At 41.7% G+C, this 23,196-nt stretch overlaps 1 protein-coding gene across 3 annotated transcripts; it reads left to right on the top strand.

Annotated features, from left to right (window-relative positions):
• The first annotated feature begins 1,876 nt into the window (after positions 1 to 1,876).
• XIAP (X-linked inhibitor of apoptosis) lies at positions 1,877 to 20,616 on the top strand. 3 transcript variants are annotated; one of them, XM_072125743.1, is made up of 7 exons: positions 1,877 to 1,979; positions 7,455 to 8,342; positions 10,523 to 10,622; positions 13,278 to 13,356; positions 17,206 to 17,236; positions 17,511 to 17,699; positions 18,793 to 20,616. In XM_072125743.1, exons 2-7 carry the CDS (start codon positions 7,478 to 7,480, stop codon positions 18,984 to 18,986), a joined length of 1,458 nt encoding a protein of 485 aa, XP_071981844.1. In that variant the 5' UTR covers positions 1,877 to 1,979; positions 7,455 to 7,477; the 3' UTR covers positions 18,987 to 20,616. The 3 variants fall into 3 exon arrangements, with proteins under 3 accessions (XP_071981844.1, XP_071981845.1, XP_071981843.1); XM_072125744.1 differs by having other exon boundaries at positions 1,916 to 2,043; XM_072125742.1 differs by lacking the exon at positions 1,877 to 1,979 and adding an exon at positions 2,089 to 2,284.
• The last annotated feature ends 2,580 nt before the right edge of the window (positions 20,617 to 23,196 follow it).

The raw sequence follows: 23,196 nt of genomic DNA, 5'->3' as shown, positions 1-23,196 counted from the left end.
CCCGCTCGGTGAACGATGAAAAAAAAAACTACGAAAAACTTCCCGTAATATACAATTTTTCATCAAACACCATCACAAAAAATGTTCTAAAAAGTGATCAAAAAAAGCTATGTTCCCTAATATGATACGACTGAAAAGAACAACTCTTTTCGCAAAAAATAAGCCCTCAACCAGGTCTGACAACATAAAAATACAGAAGTTATGGCAATAAAAATTGTCAATAGTAAAAACAATGCGATATTCTCCAATATTGGTTTTGCTCAGGAAAATTGAGCAAAGATAAGAAAAACTATATAAATGAGGTATCACCGCAATCGTAGTGAACCAGAGAATAAAGATAAAATATTATTTTTACATTACGGTGAGCGGGGGGGGGGGAAATGCTAAAAATCCAAAATAAAAATTGATGATTTTGTTTGTGTCCCCCTTGAAATAGTTAATAAAATCTCATGAATAAGCTATAGACCCCCCTAAATGAATTATCTATACATTGTATCTCATTCCGTAAAAAATAAGCCCTTATATGTTTGCATTACCAAAAAAAAATAAAAATTTATAGGTCGTACAATGTGACAATACAAATCTGCAGTGAATGGCGCCTTCATTGAGCTGAAAACTAGTGTCGGTGATAAGGGGTTAACAGGGTAATAGCTAATGCACATGACAAGGAAATTAAGATGTGTGCTAGCCATATTTTCTGCAGCTTGCACACATCCTCATTCACCAGTGTTGGCTCATATACTATCAATTCAAACCAGTATAAATCCAATAATTTATTGCAGAGTATCATTTGAAAAAATCTCATCTTTATTAACATTGAAAATATTACATGAAATTCATCACAAAAAATCTGAATAAAAAACCCACATCAAAGGTGATACATATAAAAATATCAACACAACAAAGGGATAGTGTGGGTATAACTAGAGAGGAGAATATCTATGTACAAATACCTCAATAGGCACTTGGTAATGGTACATAGATAAGTATGTATGTGTATATGTGATGTGTATATGCTTCATGGGTGTGCATGGTACTGTATGTATGTGTATAAGCTGTATGCATGTATATGTGGTGTGTGTATACTGTATGTTTATATACTGTAAATATAAGTATATTAATGTTTGTTTATATGAGTGTATACAATGTATATATTTTTTACATGGAAGGGGGTCCCATGCTGTATTCGGAGATGGGGTCAAGCCTCTCCTAGTTACTGCCCTGGATGCATGAACTGACTGTCCAAGCTCCACAAGATAGAGGCAGGTCCCATTTTTGTTATAAAGCTATTAATTATGTTTGTGTCCCGTGCAGTCTTTTTCAATTGATATTGGGACCGTTGTTTGCGTTACGTATAGGGTCACCCACACAATCTGTGGGTAGCAGGACTTTGGACAAAAATTCTAATCACCCCTTTTCAATTAAAAAAAAAAAAAATTAACATAATCATAAACTGGAAAAAAATACCAAACGTTTGAATCAATGCCTTTTCACTACCAAATTTCCAAAATGGTATCAATGAAAACATCAATATCCCCAAAATATGACACCTTACTGAGCTCTGAGGCTGTGCTCACATGATGCGTTGTGTCATGTTTTTTTGTTGCGCTTTTGACGCATTCCGGCTTGCATTGTGATCACATGTTGAGGTTACATTGCATTTTAGCACATGCAGTGGAAACACAATGTAACCTCAGCATGTGATCACGATTCAAGCTTTTAGAATGCGTCAAAAAATGCAACAAAAAAACCTGACGCAATGCATTGTGTGAACGCGGCCTGAAGTAATAAAATTATTGGTGTTAGAATACGGCGATACAGTTATAATGTAACCGCATTCCTGTGCTTCTAGTGCTCAGCCTTGAGGTGGCGCTGCTCCTACGGCTCATATGTATGTCGCAGGAAGCCGCACGAGTACTTCCAGGTGACGGACAATCACTTCCCGCTCTCCAGCACAGGGAAGTCTCCGCCTGGACACTGTAAGTTTCCAGTGTGTCCTATGATATGCGGCTGCACTGGAGCGTTAGTCCCGAGTTACGTACGGTAGGTCCCTCCCTTGTACACGCCCAGTTTGTGACGGGAAGTACTGAAGGCACAGCTAGAGCCGCCCGCCCACGTCACTTTTGGTCACTCCCTCTGCCAGTAAACTAGTGTGTCTCTCGGTTGGTGGGGCGGTCCCCGGGATCACACTTGTCATGCTCTCCATGTGTCACGGGCCCTCCCGTCCTCTTTGACGGAGGGGTGAAGGTTGCGGCTGTGCAGGTGTCCTCTTCCATATGTACTGGTAGGTGTGACCAGGGGAGGGAGCCTGGAAAATACAGGGAATACCAAAAACCAATTCCAGTTTTATGCTGTGTGAAAAGCAAAAGACAAAAGTCAGAGTTTTTTACCATTTTGTTTGTCAGTTCCAGACTTTAAGACCTCTGCTTTCCGCATGTTTAATAAGTCAGTTTACATTTACATCACAAAAACGTGCACAGGGACTGCAGCGTATGGCAGTGTAGTGTAGGGGAAACTGGGGGTTTCGGAAGCGTAGTGTGGAGGGACTGGTTTCCAGCAGCGTAGTGTTGGCGGCTGTGGCTTCTGGCAGTGTAATGTAGGTGGGCGGAACCGGGGCTACTGGAGACGTAGCGTGGGGAACGGGGCTATTAGAGGCGTAGTGTGTGTACGGGTTGGTCAGGCGTAGAACCGCTGGGGTAAGGGGCTACTGGTCTATGATGTGTGTGTGCCTTCCTGCTCGTAAACTGTCCAGTACTGTCCAGCGGAAATGCTATCAGTGCAACTAAAACAGTTCTGCTCTCACTTCCGGTAAATCTCCCCCATTGTGTGCTGGTATTCTTGGGGGATCCTGACTGCCTTTTTCTATACACTGGTAATCCAGTGACGTTCTGAGGGGCAGCTGTTTCTCATAAAGTGAAACTAAAGAATTCCCCTTTAGGAGAAGGATGTGAAATCCCTTGTCTGGTTGGAGGGGAAATTGTATCAAAGTTTATGAACCATTCATGAATTCTAACCGCTGCTACACTCTGAAAGTCGGCAGAAAACAAGAAGTTCTGAATTCTTCATGTACTGTATACTCGAGTATAAGCAGAGTTTTTCAGCGCAAAAAAATGTGCTCAAAAACTCGGCTTATACTCGAGTCATGAAAAAAAACAAATACTGTACTCACCTTCCGACGCCCCCGGCAGGTCCTCTTCTATATCGCGATGCTCCAGCATCGGCTCTGTGTCCCCGCACTGTCCGTCGCAGGTATCGTGATGTCAGCCGCTCGGCACACACAATGATTTCAGCGAGCGACTGACATGACAATCCCTGCGACGGACAGTACGGGACACGGAGCTGATGCCGGAGCATTGCGGTATAGAAGAAGGTGAGTACAGTGTTTTTTTCCTAAAGGAATTGTACTACGGGCAGGGGCCGGGCCAGGCTGTATAGTACGGGCAGGGGCCGGGCCGGGCTGTATACTAGGGAGGCTGTGACCAATGCATTTCCCACCCTCGGCTTATACTTGAGTCAATAGGTTTTTCCAGGTTTTTTTGTGTGTTAAAATTAGTGGTCTCGGCTTATACTCAAGTATATATGGCAACCACATTATCATAAATTGTGATATTGCATAGGTTGTCATTTCTAATTTTATACTAACACAAATCACCAAGGGACCGAGCCTTAAAGAGGACTTGTCACCCTGGTAAACCCATCCACCAAATGTGCTCCCCATAAACCTCCCCCCAGCCCCTTTCTCCCTAGCCATTTTTTTTTTTTATTTATGTGCAGTAAATTTATTTAAACCGATCCAACCTCTTACTAAATAAGAGGTCGGATCGTGTATCTGGTGTGCTGGCAGTCGGCCTCATTTATTAGGGGGCGTGCCGACACACCCCCAGCACGCCCCCGCCAACGGTCACATTGTAGAAGCTAGCAGCATCGCATCGCATCGCTGCCGGCTCTCCAAGGTGAGGCCGCGCCGCACTAACAGCGGCTGTGGCCGTGGACTGGCTAACTCACATGCTGCCGGCTTCTCCTACAATGTGACCACTGACAGGGGCGTGCTGGGGGTGTGTTGGCACGCCCCCTAATGAATAAGGCCGACTGCCAGCACGCCGGATACACGATCCGACCTCTTATTTAGTAAGAGGTCGGATCGGTTTAAATAAATTTACTGCACATAAATTTAAAATAAAAAATGGCTAGGGAGAAAGGGGCTGGGGGGAGGAGTATGGGGGGCACATTTGGTGGGTGGGTTTTCCAGGCTGACAGGTCCTCTTTAAAACAACACTTCGGGTCTGGATTTCTGATGCATCTGATCTACATGTAAAAACCACAGATGAGCTTTATTTTGGTCTTAGAGTTTTGCCTACAGCAAATCCAAACAGTATAAACGTATGACAGGCACATGATGGGAGTTTAGCATTTCTTGCTAGATTTTCTTTGGTTCATTTATTTTTGTTTGTTACTGTTACTTTGTTTTATTTCAATTTTTTTTCTAAGGATCATAATATTTAGATGACATCTATCATCAGAATTTTTGGTGGTAGACTGGCCAAGCTTACTTGACCGATTTTTATAGTAGGAGGGTCAGGTTTTCGTAACTTCAGAAACTGCAGGATGTGCCTAAAAAATAAAAATATGTTGATGAGCCATAGGCCCTCAGACCTGGGTCACTGCTTGGCTCCAATGGCTAATTATATATGCATGCTCCCACTCCCTGAAGTTGAGTCTGGTGCGGGCACAGCTGATGGAAACTTGAATAATGAAAAAGGCCACTGCCGTTAAGGGGTTAAATAATCATATCTCCTGAACCATTGTACCTAGAATCTCTCTTTTTAATATAATATCAGAATTGGGTTTCTAGGTGCAACAGAACTGGAGATATACACTAAGATTATTTTTACATGACAGGTTTCAATAGCCTCTAGCATTTTGATTTTAAAAATACCTTTGAATTCTCGTTTGGGTGCTGCCATCTTGCCGAGGATCGTCGCTCCCCGTGACGTCATCGGGGAGAGGCGATCCGTCGCCATGACAGCCTTGGGTCCTCCGAGGACCCGAGGCTGCTTTGTGTTAACCCTTTCATTTCAATGTGCTATCAGCACATTGTAATGAATGAGGAATAAAATCCCTGCAGTATGGCAGTATATGGTAGGATCGATCAGACAACCTAGGGCAGTGGTGGCGAACCTATGGCACAGGTGCCAGAGGTGGCACTCAGAGCCCTATCGGTGGGCACCCAGGCCATCACCAGAGAGGACTCCAGGTATCTTCCTGCAGTCCCAGACAGCCCAGGACTTGCTGTGCACAGAGCTATTTTAAAGTGATAGCACTACCTGGGACTACTGGAGGGGTGGGAAGGTATGGACAGATCTGGATTATCATTGTAGCTCCTGCTCCGGCCCTGACAATTATTCCTGTTTATGGGACCCTAAGGGAAGCTACAATGATCATCCAAATTTCCTCTATTTTCTGCTTTATTGGTGTCCTCAGGGTGTGATTATGAATGAAAGCTGTCACAGAGCAGGGAGTATAAATCACAAATAAAATTTCTGTGTTGGCACTTTGCGATAAATAAGTGGGTTTTGGTTGTAGTTTGGGCACTCGGTCTCTAAAAGGTTCGCCATCACTGACCTAGGGTTAAAGTACCCTAGGGAGTCTGAAAAATAGTAAAAATAAGAAAAAAATTATAATAAAAAAATTCAAATTACCCCCCCTTTCCCTATAACTGATATAAATATAAATAGTAAAAATCATAAACACATTAGGTATCGTCGCGTCCAAAAATGCCCTAACAGTTTTCACTGCGTTTAACCCCGTAATGGAAAATAGCGCCCGAAGTCTGAAAATGGCGCTTTTGCCATTAAAATAAATAAATTATATACTCGAGTATAAGCCTAGTTTTTCAGCACAAAACTTGTGCTCAAAAACCCTAACTCGGCTTATACTCAAGTCAACTAAAAAGTCAAAACTCACCATTCTGACGTCACCCGTAGGTCCTCTTCTGTCTGAGACAGAAGAGGACCTATAGGGAATGTCGGAAAGGTGAGTACAGTGTTATTTTTTTTTTCATACTACAGGGGCCGGGCAGGCTGTATGCTACAGGGGCTGGGCAGGATATATACTGGGAGGCTGGGACCAATGCATTTCCCACCCTCGGCTTATACTCGAGTCAATAGGTTTTCCCAGTTTTTTTGTACTGAAATTAGGGGTCTCGGCTTATACTGGTGTCGTCTTATACTCGAGTATATACGTTCTATATTCTATAAAAAGTGATCAAAAGGTCGTACAGTCCTAAAATTGATAACATTGTAAACATCATCAAAAGTCGCAAAAAAGACACCTCCCAAGCTCCGTACACCAAAGTGTGAAAAAGTTATTAGCGCCAGAAGATGGCAAAATCCCAAAAAATGTTTTTGTACAGGAGGTTTTAATTTTTGTAAATGTATGAAAACATAAAACCTATACAAATTTGGTATCCCTGTAATCTAACAACCCAAAGAATAAAGTAGATGTCATTTGGGGTGCACAAATCCAAGCCCACAAAAATACGGCACAAATGCATTTTTTTCAACAATTTCACTGCATTCGGAATTTTTTTCCTGCTTCCCAGTACATGGCATGGAATATTAAATACCACCATTTTGAAGTGTAATTTGTTACACAGAAAATGAGCCATAACACAGATCTGTACATGGAAAAATAAGTGTTTTAGATTTTTGAAGATGGGGAGTGAAAAAGGAAAACCCAAAAATGGAAAAGGGCATCTGCGGGAAGGGGTTAAAGTTGCAATTGTATAATATTAAACTGGAGATTTGTGTTTCTGGCGAGAGGACTGTGGATATACACTATCTCCTCACAGTCAGTGTTTTTTAATCTCTGCATTCATGCTACCCCCTGCTATAATATCTAGCTTCTACAGCTTTTAGTCAGAGCAGAGGGGAGGGTCTGTGCTTCTTCTGCTTAAACAGATGCAGCAGTGTTTGCTAGTGTTATCAGAAACCTCCGATAATGCTAGTAGACACTGCCGCGCTGTACACTAGAAACGTCAGACCACACTAGAAATGGTCGGTGTATTCATGAGGGGCGGGTTTAGGGGCAGTGACTGACGTGTGGCAGTCACTGCTAGCCTTTTGAGTGGGCGGGGCGGTCTAGGGGAAAAGGCAGCGCCTCGGACGCCCCCTTCATGAATATGCACATGCTACTGTACTGCACGGCGTTATCGCAGGTTTTAGCACTAGGAGCTGCTCACTTTAGTAGGCTTCTCCTAGTGCCCCTTTTATAGGTGACAGGACCTCTTTAAGTGAAGAGATCTCACACATGATGAAGCTCAGTGGATTCATCTCTAGGTAAATATAATGTTATATATATATTCTGTGATAATGTGAATATGATATTGTATGTATCGTGTAGGTTGATATTGTGAGCTGCACCTAATTCATCTTATTGTTTTTATTTTGGTGTAGATCAACTGTTCTTTCCAGAGGACATGACATGTAACTGCCCCAAAGTGTCAGATGGTGCTTATGACATGGAACTGGACAATGACTACTCTGACGAATACATTCGATTAGCCTCGTTCACAAATTTTCCAAGTACTTGTCCCATCTCAGCCCCGGCCCTTGCCCGTGCTGGCTTTTATTATATAGGACCTGAAGACAGAGTGGAGTGCTTCAGCTGTAAAGCCATAGTAGAAGGCTGGCAGCATGGAGAAACAGCGATCGGCAAGCATCGGAAAATCAACCCAAACTGTAAATTTATTAATTCCTTCAACTCAAGTAGTGAAAACATACAAACTCATGCTCCCGCGAGTCAGAACTCCAGCCCCCTCCTAGTAAATAATTGTGCCACCTTTGATCATGGCCACACATCACACTCTGATATCCAAAGTGATTTCTTATTGAGGACTGGAAGAATAGTTGATGAATCGGAGCCAAACTTCCCTCGATATATAGATATGTGTAGCGAAGAGGCACGACTTAAGACGTTTAAGAACTGGCCAAGCTACGTGCGCCTGACACCCAAAGAGCTGGCAAACGCCGGTCTCTTTTACACAGGCCTTAATGACATGGTGAAGTGTTTCTGTTGTGGAGGAAAACTGATGAACTGGGAGCCCAGCGACGTGGCGTGGACTGAGCATCGCAAACATTTTCCAGATTGCTTGTTTGTTTTGGGTCGAGATGTCGGGAATGTAGCGCTTGAGTCGAGTGGTTTGTTTAGCAGCTCAAGAAGAGGTTCTGAAGTTCCGGAAAATCCCGCAATGAGTCAAATTAAAGCCCGACTTGAGAGCTTTGCTAATTGGACTTATGCTGTCAACAAGGAGATGCTTGCCAAAGCGGGATTTTATAGCACTGGTAAGAACATGGAGGTCTGTGTAGGTAACAAACAAACTATAGTTTAGATGATTTATTGCTGGACAGTGTATTTTATTTCTCCACTTGTAAAGCACCAGCCTACTCTACAGCTCTGTACACGGATTGTCTGTACAACGTATGGTACCTATGGTTGAATTGTGCATTCTGTAGTTTTGGATGTATACAGTGATGTAAAAAAGGACTTATTGTTGCAGTGTTCTCTGCAGTGAGGAAGTGCTTCAGTGCATATTCACGTTATCCAACTAAGTACCAGTTGTTTTTTATGAGCAACCAAATCTAATGCAATTGGTGGAAGTTAAGAATGCCACTAGTCTTCATTACACAGGGGAAAAATAGTCCAACAGTGGCAGCAAATTTACCTGCAAAGCAATGAATCCGTCTGTAGTTTTTAAGAAAATGGACTAAAATATATGTAAATAAGGCTAGTTGGACATGGCTATGCTCCCGAAGCACTTGCGTGTCCCTCCTCCTGTCCTTGCTGAGTCCATCATGCTTGTACATGCAACTTGCTAACAAGCTTGAGGTGATGCGAGCCAGGCATACAAAGACCAGCTCTAGGCCAGTTAATTTGTGTTGTTACTGTCGTTACAATCGCTAGAGGGGCATGAAGGATGGGATGACGCTCAAAAAAAAGGGGGGAGAAAAGTCTACAAAAACCGTGTTCACTAACAGGTTTATTTACAGATATTTTAGAAGTCAATTTTCTTAAAAACTGAACATTATACAGGTCTGTTTGGTGTCTCTATGAGCAGTGCCTGCAGTTTAAAAGCTGTGCGGTTGGTCGTATTCTCCCATTAATGGGGACACACTTATTTAATTGCACATTAAAAAGAGACGTCCAACAAATATTGTGTAATTCTAAAAGCTGCATAATTCTGCATAAAGTCAGTTCTTGTACCCCATTGTCCTGGTAGCTCCGCAATGGACTGGACACAAGAGAGGACTTCCCCTTTATACGTCAGCACATAACCAGTATTGTACTTTGGGGCTGGCTTAGGTTTTGATCTGGCCATGCAGACCGCCACCCCATGTATGTATCTGATCACATGAAATCACAGCAGCCTCCATGGACTGTTACTCCTCCACATCCTCCATAGAAGTATGCAATTATGTTTTCCAAGGTATTAAATGCAAAACAATGCCACCTTTTGCTACCCTAAAAGGCAGCCTTGTTAACACCAAGCATGACCTACAAGAAGTCTAACATGATGTGGGATTAAGCCAAACCAGTATATTTATTCCAGAAGGAACAGGTTCCCAACTATAGACACCACTGTTTCGACCTGGTTGGGTCTCCTCAGTACAGCGTGCGGAACTGGTTTGGGTGTGTGAGAGGCTATTGACTAGGGTGAGGAAGTATCCATGGAGACATGCAGGGATTTCATGTGATCAAATACATACATGGGGTACGGTGCAAATGTAAATGGTATTGGAATTTAGATGAAATCACCATGGTCACATGTCTGTCAAAATAAGGGGGTGGTTCACTGGCAGCCTGGGAGAGCAAAGGAGTCAAATCCAGGAGATAAGCTTCGAGAAGGCTAATTTGCATATTAAAAATGACTGTAATTAAGGTACAGTGTCTCACTGGCAGCTAACTTTAGGTGATACAGGGAGGGATTGTAACATTTAACCTGCAGGCATTGTTGGTTTGGGGGATAAAATTTTTGTGACATCTTCTTGAAGCTGTTCCCTCATCAGATGCAAACACATCTATCAAAGGCTCTGATTTTGATGCACCGCTAAGCCAGATCAGAACCTGTGATTTCCCTAACCAACCCTAGACGTGTTAGATCTCCCGATCCAAGCCAACTGGGCCCCAGGAGATGCAGCATCCAGTTTATTTACCAATATATATCCCTACTAGTGTCACAACCACCCAAGCATGTTTGTATTGGTACTTACCCCAAACTAGGGTGCAAAGTGTGTTCCTACTCTTTGCTTTAGAAATTACAATGCAGACAGCTGTAAAATTCCTCTCCTATATTAAGAGATTGAGACAAGCCATAAAACTTATGCAACACATAACATTTTGCATTTTATTGGTAGATTAATAGAAGTTTTTGCCACTTTTGTGTAATTCATAGTTTTTAAATTCCTGGTGGCATCAAAGGATCCCTAAGGTGATGTTTGTTCTTAATGTTGTTTCTGTATCATAGGTGAGCGGGACTCTGTGAGATGCTTTTACTGTAGCGGGGAAATAAGAGATTGGAAAGGAAAAGATGACCCATGGGAAATACATGCAAGATGGTATCCCGGGTAAGACATGGCTAATATCTTTATTTAACTCCTTCACAACTGCATTACGACTATATACGTCCTATTTTCACGTGCAGTAAGGACGTTTATAAACTTCAAACTGCTATATCTCCTTAAAGGGGTATTCCGGGAATATGAACGTCTGACACAAAAACCCATGATGATATAACTAAATGAATACAACAATACTCAATGTCATTAGTCACAAAACGGAGCTTAAATAGTTTGATTTTATGATTTACAAAGTTTATGGCCTCTCTAAAGTAGGTGGAGTTATCACTAAGATGGCCGCCACTGGAAACTACAAGTTCCATGATCCTTTAGTTCTCAGTAACTCCTCCTCCCTCTTATGCTCTGCTCCCAGTGATGATGTAACAGGTTTTCTTGCTCTGTTACCATAGTAATGATGTGTAACTGCCATCACCACAACACTGACCATACTGGATGCTCTGCAACCAACCGACTACAGCCAAACTTAGTGGTGATCACATGACCTGCCCAGGCAGGTGCAGGACATGTGATGTGGACTTGTGACCAGCGGCCATCTTCTGTCCTGTGTATGCTCTGCAACGGACCGCGCGGAGGAAATTAACGGACTGATTAAAGGGCCAGTAGCATTTTAATTCTTCATTACAGTCCATGTCATCAGCATTTTCTGCTAAGGGAAGCAAAATTTTAAATAACAACTAATTACACATTAGCTTATATTTTGAGTGCCCATTTGTATATGAATTATGCTGATTCCTGGAATACCCCTTTAACCATGACACCTAGTAACACAATTTTGTGTCATTCTAAACACATAAATGCTTAACAGAACCAAAGATATCCACCCTAAAAGTTGTTCTAAAAAAAAAAATGATTTTTATGTACAACTCTCTATTCCCAATTGTAACACCCATGCAAATTTCCTGTATCATATTAAAGGGGAGACACTCCTATTTAACATGACACCAGAATTGTGTTTCTAGGTGCAAGCGTTCAAGAGATATAGAGATATAGATAGAAGCTGCTGCTGGAGACTTTCACTTTGCAGAAATACATGCACCCTCTGCATCTGTAGCTGAAACTGGGAAAGGGCGATGGAATAATGCTGTACATATCTATGATATATTTTGTTAACAGTTCCTACTTATTAAAAAAAAAAACTTCAATTGGAAAAATGAATAAAAAATTGACCTTGACATTTAGGCACCAATGACCATGGGTCACGAAGGGGACAAGACGTACAGATAAATGCATTGCCAATTTCTTACAATGTTTTAAAAGGGTGTTCCCACGAAGAAAAGAATCTTAAATATACACAGGATAGCAAAATAATACATTCTCTAATTCACTGTTAAAGGAAACCTACCACTTCGGATAGGGCTTCTAAGCAGCACATGCCGTGCACCAGCTCAGGGTGAGCTGGTGCCGGCGCTTATCTCCGTTATGTTTTTAAACAGTTTTAACAGTTTATTAATGTTTATATCCTTACTGGCTTTCCCGCACCGGGGTCCGCGCTCGGCGCACCCTTCGTGCGACCATACGTGTGCGTGAATAGGAAGTGGTAGCGCGCATGGTGCGCCGAGCGCGGACCCCGGTGCGGGAAAGTCAGTAAGGATATAAACATTAATAAACTGTTAAGTTTTTAAACAGTTTTAAAGTGTTTTAACGGAGATAAGCGCCGGCACCAGCTCACCCTGAGCTGGTGCACGGCATGTCCAGCTTATAAGCCCTATCCCAAGTGGTAGGTTTCCTTTAACAAAAATACAGCATTTTCCCAGATATAATTACAACCTGCTGGTTTTTACAATTGTGGTTGCCCCTGCATCTGATCGCATATTTTCTGACTATGCTCGGATTCTTTTCATAAATAGCTTCTATTGTGTGCACGGCTGCAGTGCTCTCTGCCTCTTGCTCCGCCCCCTGCATTACAAGAGCAGCTCAGACACAGGCACTTCCTGCCTGCAAGCAGCGTGCAGAGACTTACTCTTCTAGCTACAGGCAAGATTCTATGTGTTCCTAGTAGAACCATGTACCTTGATAATCTAAGCACATTGTCAGCACACAGCATCTTATAGCATCTCCCCACCCATACTCTGGAATTTTACATTGACCACCACTGAGTTATAGTAGTGAAAGCTGAGTGAAATTGTAAAGTAGGGAGCTAAAAAGATCTTTATTGTGTAAACCTCACTAGAGGATTAAAATTTGAGAAACTTTCTTTTATAGGAAAATCCCTTTAAATTATCATTTAGAGAGTTAAAGAGCATAACATCATTATATGGTAATTATTTTATAGATGAGAAAAGCAATGGCATAAAACGGGTATCTATGTAATGGGTACAACCAAAATTCCCAAACTTGATTATTGCTGGTATACGAGTATCCCGTTATTCGTAGCTCTGTTCACACTGGGTGTGGCCGGCCGGAAGCTGAGCACAGCGCGGCTTCCGTGCCCCTATTTGTTTACATGTGGCACAGACCAGAGAGATTGCAGTACTGTACACCGAGAGGTAAATACATGGTTTTTTTTTTTTTAACCTGCCCAATTCCAGTCACCAATGGGTTTTGTGTTTTGTGCAGAGCCCTTTGTGTGTACTTCTACATTCTGTTTTTGAGTATTTTGAGTTTAAGCTGCTTTTTCTCAACTTTTTTTTTTTTTAACTTTAGGTGCAAATTTCTAGTTGATGAGAGAGGACAACATTTCATCAATAATGTGCAGCTAACCAGGCCTCTGCCCAGCAAGATGGTGAGTTCTGTTTCCTCCTAGTTAAACTCCAAACAATAGAGTCACTAACAATTATCCTGAAACACGTAATGAATGTTTGTATGTGGCGAGAAGGACATTCCAGACATTAGGGAGTGTCAGCTTTTTGTATACAATGTTCATTGCCTGACAAAGCTGACACCTAGTTGGTTGTCACTCACAATGTAGTCTCCTGTTCCGCTCATGCAGGTTCCCCATACATGTCAGACAGACGTATATGGGGATCACCGTGAATTGTAACATTCCTAATCCTTTGTTCTCATGGGAGATGAGCTGCCTTGCGACTTAATCTCCTTTACCCACTGCCACACAATATGCCTGAAGAAATAATGATTTACTCTTTCATTAGACTGTTATCTAATATATATGGCTTGTTCTATATCTACCCCTAATAGGAATCCTAATCTTATTTCATTGTTCCAGGCATGTACATTATTAGATATTACATTTAGAAAGTGTAATCCACAAGCACCAGACACTCTAGTCAACATTGCAACTGCATTTTGCTGAAGTCTCGCTCATCTGCGGCCTCTTGGTTTTATAGTTAGGACCTAGTCATAAAGTTGCCTGCGCATGAACCAGTGCACATCACAAGCCACAAACGGGTTCTGTGATCTCTTGTTTGTGAGCTGTCATTGGGATGAGGTCCACTCAGACACAGGTGACATAAGAAAAGACTGCCCTGGTTGTGAAGGGGTGTATGAAGAGGGCTCACAGGCTGTATTACGCCTGCTGGTCACTGCTGTGGTCGGTGCTCGCCCCAGTCATGCCTGTTAACCTATTAGGTGCCAGGGTTGACTAAACCACAGCAAATAACAGTGCTGCATATGGGCACCGATCCATGGCTGGCATGACAGCTGGGAGTGACATTTAAAGGCTCCCATAGCTGGCATTCAGCAATATGTATTACACTCTGCTGGAGACAGAGTGTAATACAGGAGCAGTATATTCACACTATACCGCAATACAGTTGGTTTGTAGTATATTTTTTAAGTGATCAGACCCCCTCCCCATAGGATGATAAAAGAAATCATCCTAAGGTTGCATTCACATGGCCGTCTGCGGGGACGTACATGGGCATATACGTCCCCATAGACTGCAATAGCGGCACGGCAGCGATACAATGCCACACATGCGTGGCATCGATCCGGACCGTTGTTTTCTATGGAGGGGGGAGGGGTCACCTCCACTCCAGCACACGGCGGGCATACCTTGTGTGAATGCACCCCAAGGGGTCTGAAATAATAGTAAACAAAAATAAAGTTTTAAAAAGTAGATCAAAAAGCTAAAAAAATACACAAAATAAAATATAAAACACATATAAATATAATTAAACTAATGAAATCATAAACGTGTATCAAAATAAACTATTTTTCCATAGATTTGCCCTGTTAACGGAATGTAGCGCCTAAATGTCCGAACTGCCACTTTTTTGCCATTTTGCCTCCAATAAAAAATGTTATAAAAAGTGCTTAAATGGTTGTACAGTTTTCAAAATAATATTAATCCCTTAAAGGGAACCTGTCAGCAGGAATTCAGCAAATAAACTACTAGTACTGTTGCCAAGCAGCTGAACACCATCCCGATCGTCTTGCTTTTATGACCCAGTGTGGTGGTAGCATCCAGAAAATCTACTTTGAAGCGAGATGCAAGCTGATTGTATAAAGTGAAGGAGGCAGAGATTTTAACACTGAAATCAAGCTTGCCTTTCCTCAAAAAGCCACAATCGCTGTAATTGATGGTTCTGCATCTAGACATCGCTAACCAGATCTCCTGAAGTCCGGTGCATGATGTCAATCACAGAGGAGGAGGCGTTCAGAGCTCCTCATCTTGACTTCAGTGTTGAACTTTCCTCCTCCTCAACTTTATGCAACCAACTTACATCTCACTTCAAAGTTGATTTTCTGGATGATACTATTACACTGGGCCATGAAAGAAACAATAACTAGAAGGTGTTATGCTGCTTGACAATATATTGGTAGTGGTTTATTAGGCCAATTGCTGATGACAGGTTCCCTTTATGGACACAGCCATTTTTTGTTTTAATTTTTCACTCCATACTTTCATCATAACTTATTTTTCTGTGTATGGAGCTGTATGAGGGCTTGTTTCTGTATAACAAATTATACTTCCTAGTGCTGAAATCTAATATAATATTCCATGCTGTGTACCGGGAATCTGCAAAAAAAAATTCTAAATTTGGATAAACTGCAGAAAAAGCACATTTTCTCAATTTTCATTTGGGCCTTGTTTTCACGACTTTCATTGTGCGCTCCAAATGACACCTCACCTTTATTCTTTGTGCGATCACATACATGCTAAATATTTATAGGTTTTAGTAGATTTTTAAAAATGATAATCTTTTGTTAAAAAAAAAAAGAATAATTATGCGTTTGAAAATGGCAAAAAAAAAGTGGGTTTTGGACATTTGTGCGCTATTTACGCTATGGGGTTCACCTCTGTGAATAACCGTTTTTTAATATTTTGAGAGGTGATGATGCCTTACGTTTGTGATTTAATTTGTGTATTTTATATTGCTTCTAAGGGAAGGGGGGTTGAATTGAGCTTTTTTTCTTTTTTCTCCACTTCCTGTTTGTGGCACATTAGTATATGGGAGGGGGGAAACTTTTAAAGATGGGTGTTGACCATGGTGGCCTTTTGAAGTTGGACATTTTGGATCCAACATTATTTTTTTAATTTTTTCAGTGGGAAGAGGGTCATGTGACACATCAAACTTATTTCACAGGAATGTAACGCATTAAACAATTTCACAAGAAAAACAAGGTTTGATGGATGGAGGGGAAGGATGGGACATTTTTGTTATTATACTCTTCACTAGTTGCAAAAGTTTTAATACCAAAACTTTTCTTGTCATTGAATGTACCTTCACGTTTCCATTTATGTATATTATTCAGCCTCCTAGCTACAAGCTCCACACTCGTCTGTGTGGTTGTGTCTAAGATACACAAGCTATGGTCTTATTGGTCATCAGCAAGTGCTTGTGATGAGATGACAGGAGGCAGGTTCAGCCCCTCAATCTTGCTGATTCTAGGTTTTTGTAGAGCGGAAAAACAAGGTTGCTTTGGGCAAAAAAAGGTACTGAGGACTGAGAGGCAAAACACTTTAAGGAATGATTCCCAGGGACACCTAGAATTATGGTTATCCTTTAAAGTGGCAGTTAAAGGATTATTTGGATCGGGAAGTATTTTTTTTTAACTCTACATGGTATAGTTGGTGTGTGCCCTACTTGACGTGAACCAGTCATCAGAAGTTGGCCTAGTAAACCACTACCAGTATATTATTAAGCAGTTTCAAGATTCAGTATCTTTCCTGGACTGCTGTGGTGGCATCGTCCAGAAAATCAACTTTGAATTGAGGTGTAAATTGGTTTTATGAAGTCAAGGAGGTGGAGAGTTAAACACTGAAGTCAAGCTTTCCCTGCCCCCTTCACTAGAATTGATGGTTCCGCGTCCAGGGACATTATTGTCCAGCACCCCGGAAGTCCAGAGCATGATGTCAATCAAAGGGGAGAAGGATTCAGAGATGGGGAGAGCTTGACTTGAATATTAAACTCTCCGCTTCCTTGACTTTATACAACATGTTAACACCTGACTTCAAAGTTGATTTATTTTTTTTATTTTTTTTTGATGATGCCACCAATCTGGACCATGAAAGAAACATGATTGAGGAGCTGTTCAGCCGGTTGATAACTTAGTGGTAATTCTGATGTCTTTAATAGATCTGTATCATTTTCTCACACTGTAAATTTCCTGTGTAGAGCTCATTTTGAAATGTTTTGTATGCAGCTAATATATTTTATCTTTACTTTAGGAAAGTGACCCCCCACCTGTTTTACCTGAAGGTAATAAGACACTCATTCTACATGGTTACTGTCAATGTAGGTTTGTTTTGGGATAGAATACTAAGAACTGCACTGTGCATACAAAACCTATTTTGTGGCTAGCATGATGGTCATGATATAGTGATGGGGGGGGGGGATCAACTCTATTATGTATCTACTCCCTCATGTACTTTTACATGTGTTCTGTTGGTCATCTTTCATAGTTATGACATCCTTTACAACCATCTCTTATGTTTTTAGCTTTGCATTTTGATAGACTTGTGTCTCTTTCTAGATGGTGAATTGGTGAAGAACCCTTTGGTGATACACGCACAGCAAATGGGATTCCCTCTAGAAGAAATTAAGAAACTTATGTTAAAAAGATTAAAGAACACTGGACAAAACTACACTTCGGTTGATGTCTTGATATCAGATCTACTACATTCTCAGTCTGCAAAAGGGAGTAATAAGCCTTTAGACAATGGTAAGGAAATGTCAGATTCCTGGAAAAAAATGTTTTTTTTTTGTTCTTAAAGAGGAATGACATATATATGTATGTAATATATATCAGTTGCATTCATCACTGAGTGGTCTAGTGATTGTGTATTGTGCATAACATAGCAGATAAATCTGGTAGGTAAATCATGTTGATGGATTCCCAGTAAAAAAAATCTGCCATCCGAATCCATCATGATAAACCAGGGGCATTTACTCATAGATGCGGGCACCTTGACTGTGGTAATCTTCTTATATCTGTTATCCATGGCCTTCTTCTTTTTAAAATGATTATAATGAGCCTAAGGGGCTCTGGGGCGTTTCCAGAGCGCCTCAGTGTTGTCTTTTCACCGGCTGTTGCAGTGAGCGGAGCAGGTATCCCCTCCCCCTGCACTGTTGCTGCTAGATTACACAGGGAAGGAAAGTGTGAGACATGTTCTGCTCATTGTGACAGCCTCTGCAGCACTTCGGGGCTCTGGAAACTCCCACCAGAGCCCCTCGGTGAATATTGGCTAAATGATCCCCCCCCCCCCTCCAAATAGACTGGGACTTGGAGGGAGAGTACACTGATTTGGATATCGGGTACAAATATGCCCAGGAAAAAATACTGCATCTCAAGCAAAAAAAAGTAAGCAAAAACAGTGAAAAAGCTGGCATCCACCACATACACATTTCAAACATAGTTGGTCTTTAGGCCCCATGCACACTAGCGTATGGGGGGCAAGCTTGCGGCCGTACATGCGTTCCCCATAGACGGCAATGGCTGCACAGAGCGATACGGTGCTGCACATGTACGGCACTGCTCCGTTCATGGGAAAGATAGGTCATCCTCTCCATGGCATCTAACGTATGCCTGTTCGGCTGAAAATGCTTAAATATGTAACTATTCATTTTGACTGCAGTGAGTGTGGGAAAAATAAGTGCAAGGGAAAGGTTATTGATTTTTTGGGATTATTTATTGTGTACAATTTGTGACCAGTTACTTCCGATCCTCGCTGCCTACAATGCCTTTCTACTGCACTACTTACTATGTGATCTATTGTTTCCTCTTCTAAAATTTGATGTTTTATACATTTTTTCAGAGAACAGCATAGAAGAAAAACTGAGGAAACTGGAAGAGGAAAAACTATGCAAAGTGTGTATGGACAAAGCTGTTTGCATCGTGTTCATCCCTTGCGGTCACCTAGTAGTGTGCGCTAACTGCGCCGAGGTGCTTGATAAATGTCCTATATGTTGTACCATTATAGAAAGACGCCAGAAGATTTTCATGTCGTGAAGTGCAGCTGTCTTGTATAGAAAATCTACCATCAAAATCCAGCATGCTAAACAAGTCGCACTTACTCATAGATCCATGCAGCATGACTGTGGTAATCTTCACCTTTGTTATAAATGGCCTCCTTCCTTCCAAAATCAACTATGCCAATGAAGGTATAATCTAGAGAGGCTATGGGGCTGTTACCTGAACAGACTGTTACACTGTCTCCCCCTGCCTGCTGTAATCTCACTACAGCAGGGATTTTTAGCACACAGTTGGAGGGGAATGTGCTCCTGCGCAGTGTAACAGGCTATGAAGCCACAGCAGAGCCCTGCTGGTTCAATAGCATAATTTTAAAAGTTGATTATAGAGGGAAGGAGGCAATTGATATAACAATTTTAAGAAGATTACACAGTCACAGTTCCTGGATATATAAGTGTCCCTGGTTTATTATGCTTGACTTTGGTGGATTTACTTTTAAGCTTAGATTTTATTTTAAGGGGTTTTATGACTCTTATGCCTTTTGTGTTAATACTTATCTCACTAATGTAAAACATATACAGATCAGATACTAGATTTTGTTTTACGTCGTCTTTGAATCATTTTCTAATGTTGCACCATAATTTATACTGGTTTGTTAGCAGAATGGTTGATAACATTTTAGCAGTTCATATAGGGTGCATTCACATATGTCCGACTTATTGCACCATGGTGGAGGGTAACTGATGCTGGAAGTCATCCCATGGTTTTCTATGGTGGGGTTTCAATTTTCATAATTCAGAATTTTTCTAACCAGCTATAAACTGCCTATGGGTGTATTTATCTAATGCACCAAGATGTCATCAGTTGTATCTGACAATGTGAGCGCACCCTTTAAGGGGTTTCCCAGACCATGTTTGATACTGATACCTGTAGTGAATGTGGCAGGGCTATTTATAGAAGCTGAGCAGCAGTATACAGCATCGGAAGCTGCCTGGTCATCAGTATCCAAAATGGCTCCCAGGTCAGAAAACCCCTTTTTTTTTACTTAAAGGACATCTTCAAACAGATAACTGGTGGTCGAGTGTCCTAAATAGGCTGCTCCTTATTGTCTAGGGGGATGGGGGAGAGGGGGGAGGGGACAGGGTTTTACATGTAATCCAGCATCTTTATTGCTCAAATAATAGCTTTGTAAAAGTGCAATAGGTGCTCAGGCTGACTGTGGCCAAGCGCCTCTTGGCTTCCCCGGACTTTAATATGTTCACCCATACTCCCCTTCCTCCTGTGCCAAGCCTCCTCCTGCTGTCGGCTGGAGAACAATGACATAGCACACACCCCGCTCTTTCCACGCCCTGGCCCTCTGACATCAGGAGGAGTCTTGCAGCGAGGGCCGTGAATATATTAAAGTACGGGGAAGCCGAGAGGCGCTCAGCCTAAACGCCTCCAGCTCTTTTATGAAGTTATTATTTTGCCAATAAAACCCCCAAATTACATGTTAAGCACTGCCCCCACTCTTCCCCTAGACATATTGAGCAGCCTATTTGGGACACTCTACCACCAGTAATCTGGTAGATGTCCTTTCAATTTTATTTGTAGATCCTGTCAGGATGCTTCACTAGGTCATGTGTGTATATATTATATATATCTACAGAAATTAAACATTAAATTTCCATGGGTTGTAATTTGTGTAGTCTATAGGTCTTGAAAATAAGCAGCTTATTGTATCTTGTACACATATTTGCCCTAATTGTTTAAGAATTTAGGTATGTCTTCATAGGACTGAAATGCTGCAGAATTTCAGTACATACATTAGTAAAGCAGATGAGGCTTTTACAGACCCTATACCGATGATGCTTAAAATTTCTGGTGTACTTTGCTCATAACTTCACACTCTGTGTGGATGTGGGATCTCTGCAAAGAATTGAGCAACAGAGTACCAGCATTGCAGTCCCATATTGACATATCCAAGAGGTGATTTTCCAAAACTACCTTCATGGGTATTTTTCAATTTACATAAAAATTGGGTGAGATTTTACTCCACACAGGACATTTCATACCCTACCTGATGAGGCTACTAGTGTAGTGGGGTAAAACCTCTGGACTGCTTCTCTTTAAAGAAATACTACCATCAAAATCCATCATGATAAACCAGGGACACTTACTCATAGATCCAGGCACTGTGGTAATCTTCTTATATTTGTTATCCATAGCCTCCGTACTTCTAAAATAAACTTAAAATTATGCTAATAAGCCTGAGGGGCTCTGGGTGGTGTTTCCTGAACCAGTCAGTGATGTCTTTCCACTGGTTTTTACAATGAGCAGAGCACAGCCTGTGAAAAAACATCACTGAGGAGCTCTGGAAACACACTCACAGCCCCTCGGATGCATTAGCATAATTTAAAGTTTATTTTAAAAGCAAGGATAACTTGTATGAGAAGACACCACAGGATCTATGAGTAAGGGTCTTTGGTTTATCATGCTTTAAATGATTTCCTTTAACTAAGATACCAGAGAAGAGCTCCTAATAAATGTCCTATAAATATCTCCCTGCTAGAATATACCCAGCAGAGCTAAAGGTTACTCTACCGCTAAATAAATGGTAGATATTCTTCTTCCCTTAGATTCTGGTTTTATAAGGGGTCTCGCCCTTAATCATATCAGAGACTATCTTTGATCTTATCTTTTTTTTACTTTTATTTTCATGTACATTTTATACCTATTTTTACCACATTTCTGTATATTTCATGAGAATGAGGCAATATGTGTAAATCTGGTAATTGTACAAACTGTTAATTGTAATATAAATTGTCCCTATGCCAGTAATGCTGCTAATACACAGTGTACAACGTATATGCTTTCAGGTGTCTGCAGTACAATCGCTGTATAATTAAAGGTGTTATCCGAGTTTTGAAAAAACACTTTAGGTGGCCGGGAGTGGGCTGCTTAAAACAATAAAGATGTACTTGCCTTCCGGTGCCCTCCGGTATCCAGCGCTGCTGTCGCTCTGGTCCGGGCGCTATGTAAACAAACATGGCCGCCGGAGCAGCACAGTACTCAGTTTCCGGCCGGCCGTGGCCGGGTACGCCTATCCGTCCCTATACACAGCATTGTGTATGGGGGCCGGAAGGTTGTCGGGTCCGGCCGGAAGCTGAATGCAGCGCTGCTCCGACGGCCATGTTTGTTTACATGGCGCCCGGACCGGAGCGACAGCAGCGCTGGATACCGGAGGGCACCGGAAGGTAAGTACATCTTTATTGTTTTAAGCAGCCCGCTCCCGGCCACCTATAGTTTTTTTTCAAAACTCGGACAACCCCTTTAATGCGTTTAATCTAGGGATTTCTGAAGAATAAAAGTTGTTACAGAACTTCCAAAGCGACTTGTAATATAAACTTTATTTTTATCGTCCCACTTTGTTTTTCTTTTTAGTTTTTTTGCATGTACCCTACAATGTCAGTGAATAATACCATTCTGGTGTCATCGCTAAGTCTAGTTTACATAAATTAATACCAAATTAATAAGATATATGGAATCATTTCAAAGCTTCCCAATGAAAGCGTCTGCCTTTGTTTATAATATAACAAGCAGTCAAAACTGGTCTATGGCCGGGTGTAGGCATTGCACTTCATACATGCTCGCCATGAAAAAAGCATTTCAGGAAGTGTTTTCTGTACCATGCCTGCCCACTCTGGTGGGAGGGGGAGATCATGTAATGTAGAGTTAGCAGGAATTGTGTGTCTATGCAAAGAATAGTGAGGTAGAAGGGCTCCCCTGTTCATTAGGAGTCCCTCCAACCCAGTCTGTGTTTCCATCTCTGAACCACATGTGGACTCATGTGTGTAATTCAAAGCAGCTAAAATGTTAACCATTAGTGCTGACACCACACAGAGAATATTTGATGAAGGCTGTTCAGCTAGTCACTATATACACTCACTGGCCACTTTATTAGGTACACCATGCTAGTAATGGGTTGGACCCCCTTTTGCCTTCACAACTGCCTCAATTCTTCGTGGCATAGATTTAACAAGGTGCTGGAAGCATTCCTCAGAGATTTTGGTCCATATTGACATGATGGCATCACACAGTTGCCGCAGATTTGTCGGCTGCACATCCATGATGCGAATCTCCCGTTCCACCACATCCCAAAGATGCTCTATTGGATTGACATCTGGTGACTGTGGAGGCCATTTGAGTACAGTGAACTCATTGTCATGTTCAAGAAACCAGTCTGAGATGATTCCAGCTTTATGACATG

This window comes from Engystomops pustulosus, chromosome 9 (assembly GCF_040894005.1).
Source record: "Engystomops pustulosus chromosome 9, aEngPut4.maternal, whole genome shotgun sequence".
In the NCBI taxonomy this organism is placed as follows: Eukaryota; Metazoa; Chordata; class Amphibia; order Anura; family Leptodactylidae; genus Engystomops; species Engystomops pustulosus.
This window is presented reverse-complemented; position numbering and strand designations above follow the sequence as displayed.

What these genes read in the sequence shown, in the direction of transcription:
- XIAP (XM_072125743.1), top strand. Translation starts at nt 7,478, where the DNA reads ATGACATGTAACTGCCCCAAAGTGTCAGATGGTGCTTATGACATGGAA. An exon ending in AGCGGGATTTTATAGCACTG is followed by an intron (nt 8,343 to 10,522) that starts GTAAGAACATGG and finishes TCTGTATCATAG; the next exon opens with GTGAGCGGGACTCTGTGAGA. An exon ending in CCCACCTGTTTTACCTGAAG is followed by an intron (nt 17,237 to 17,510) that starts GTAATAAGACAC and finishes GTCTCTTTCTAG; the next exon opens with ATGGTGAATTGGTGAAGAAC.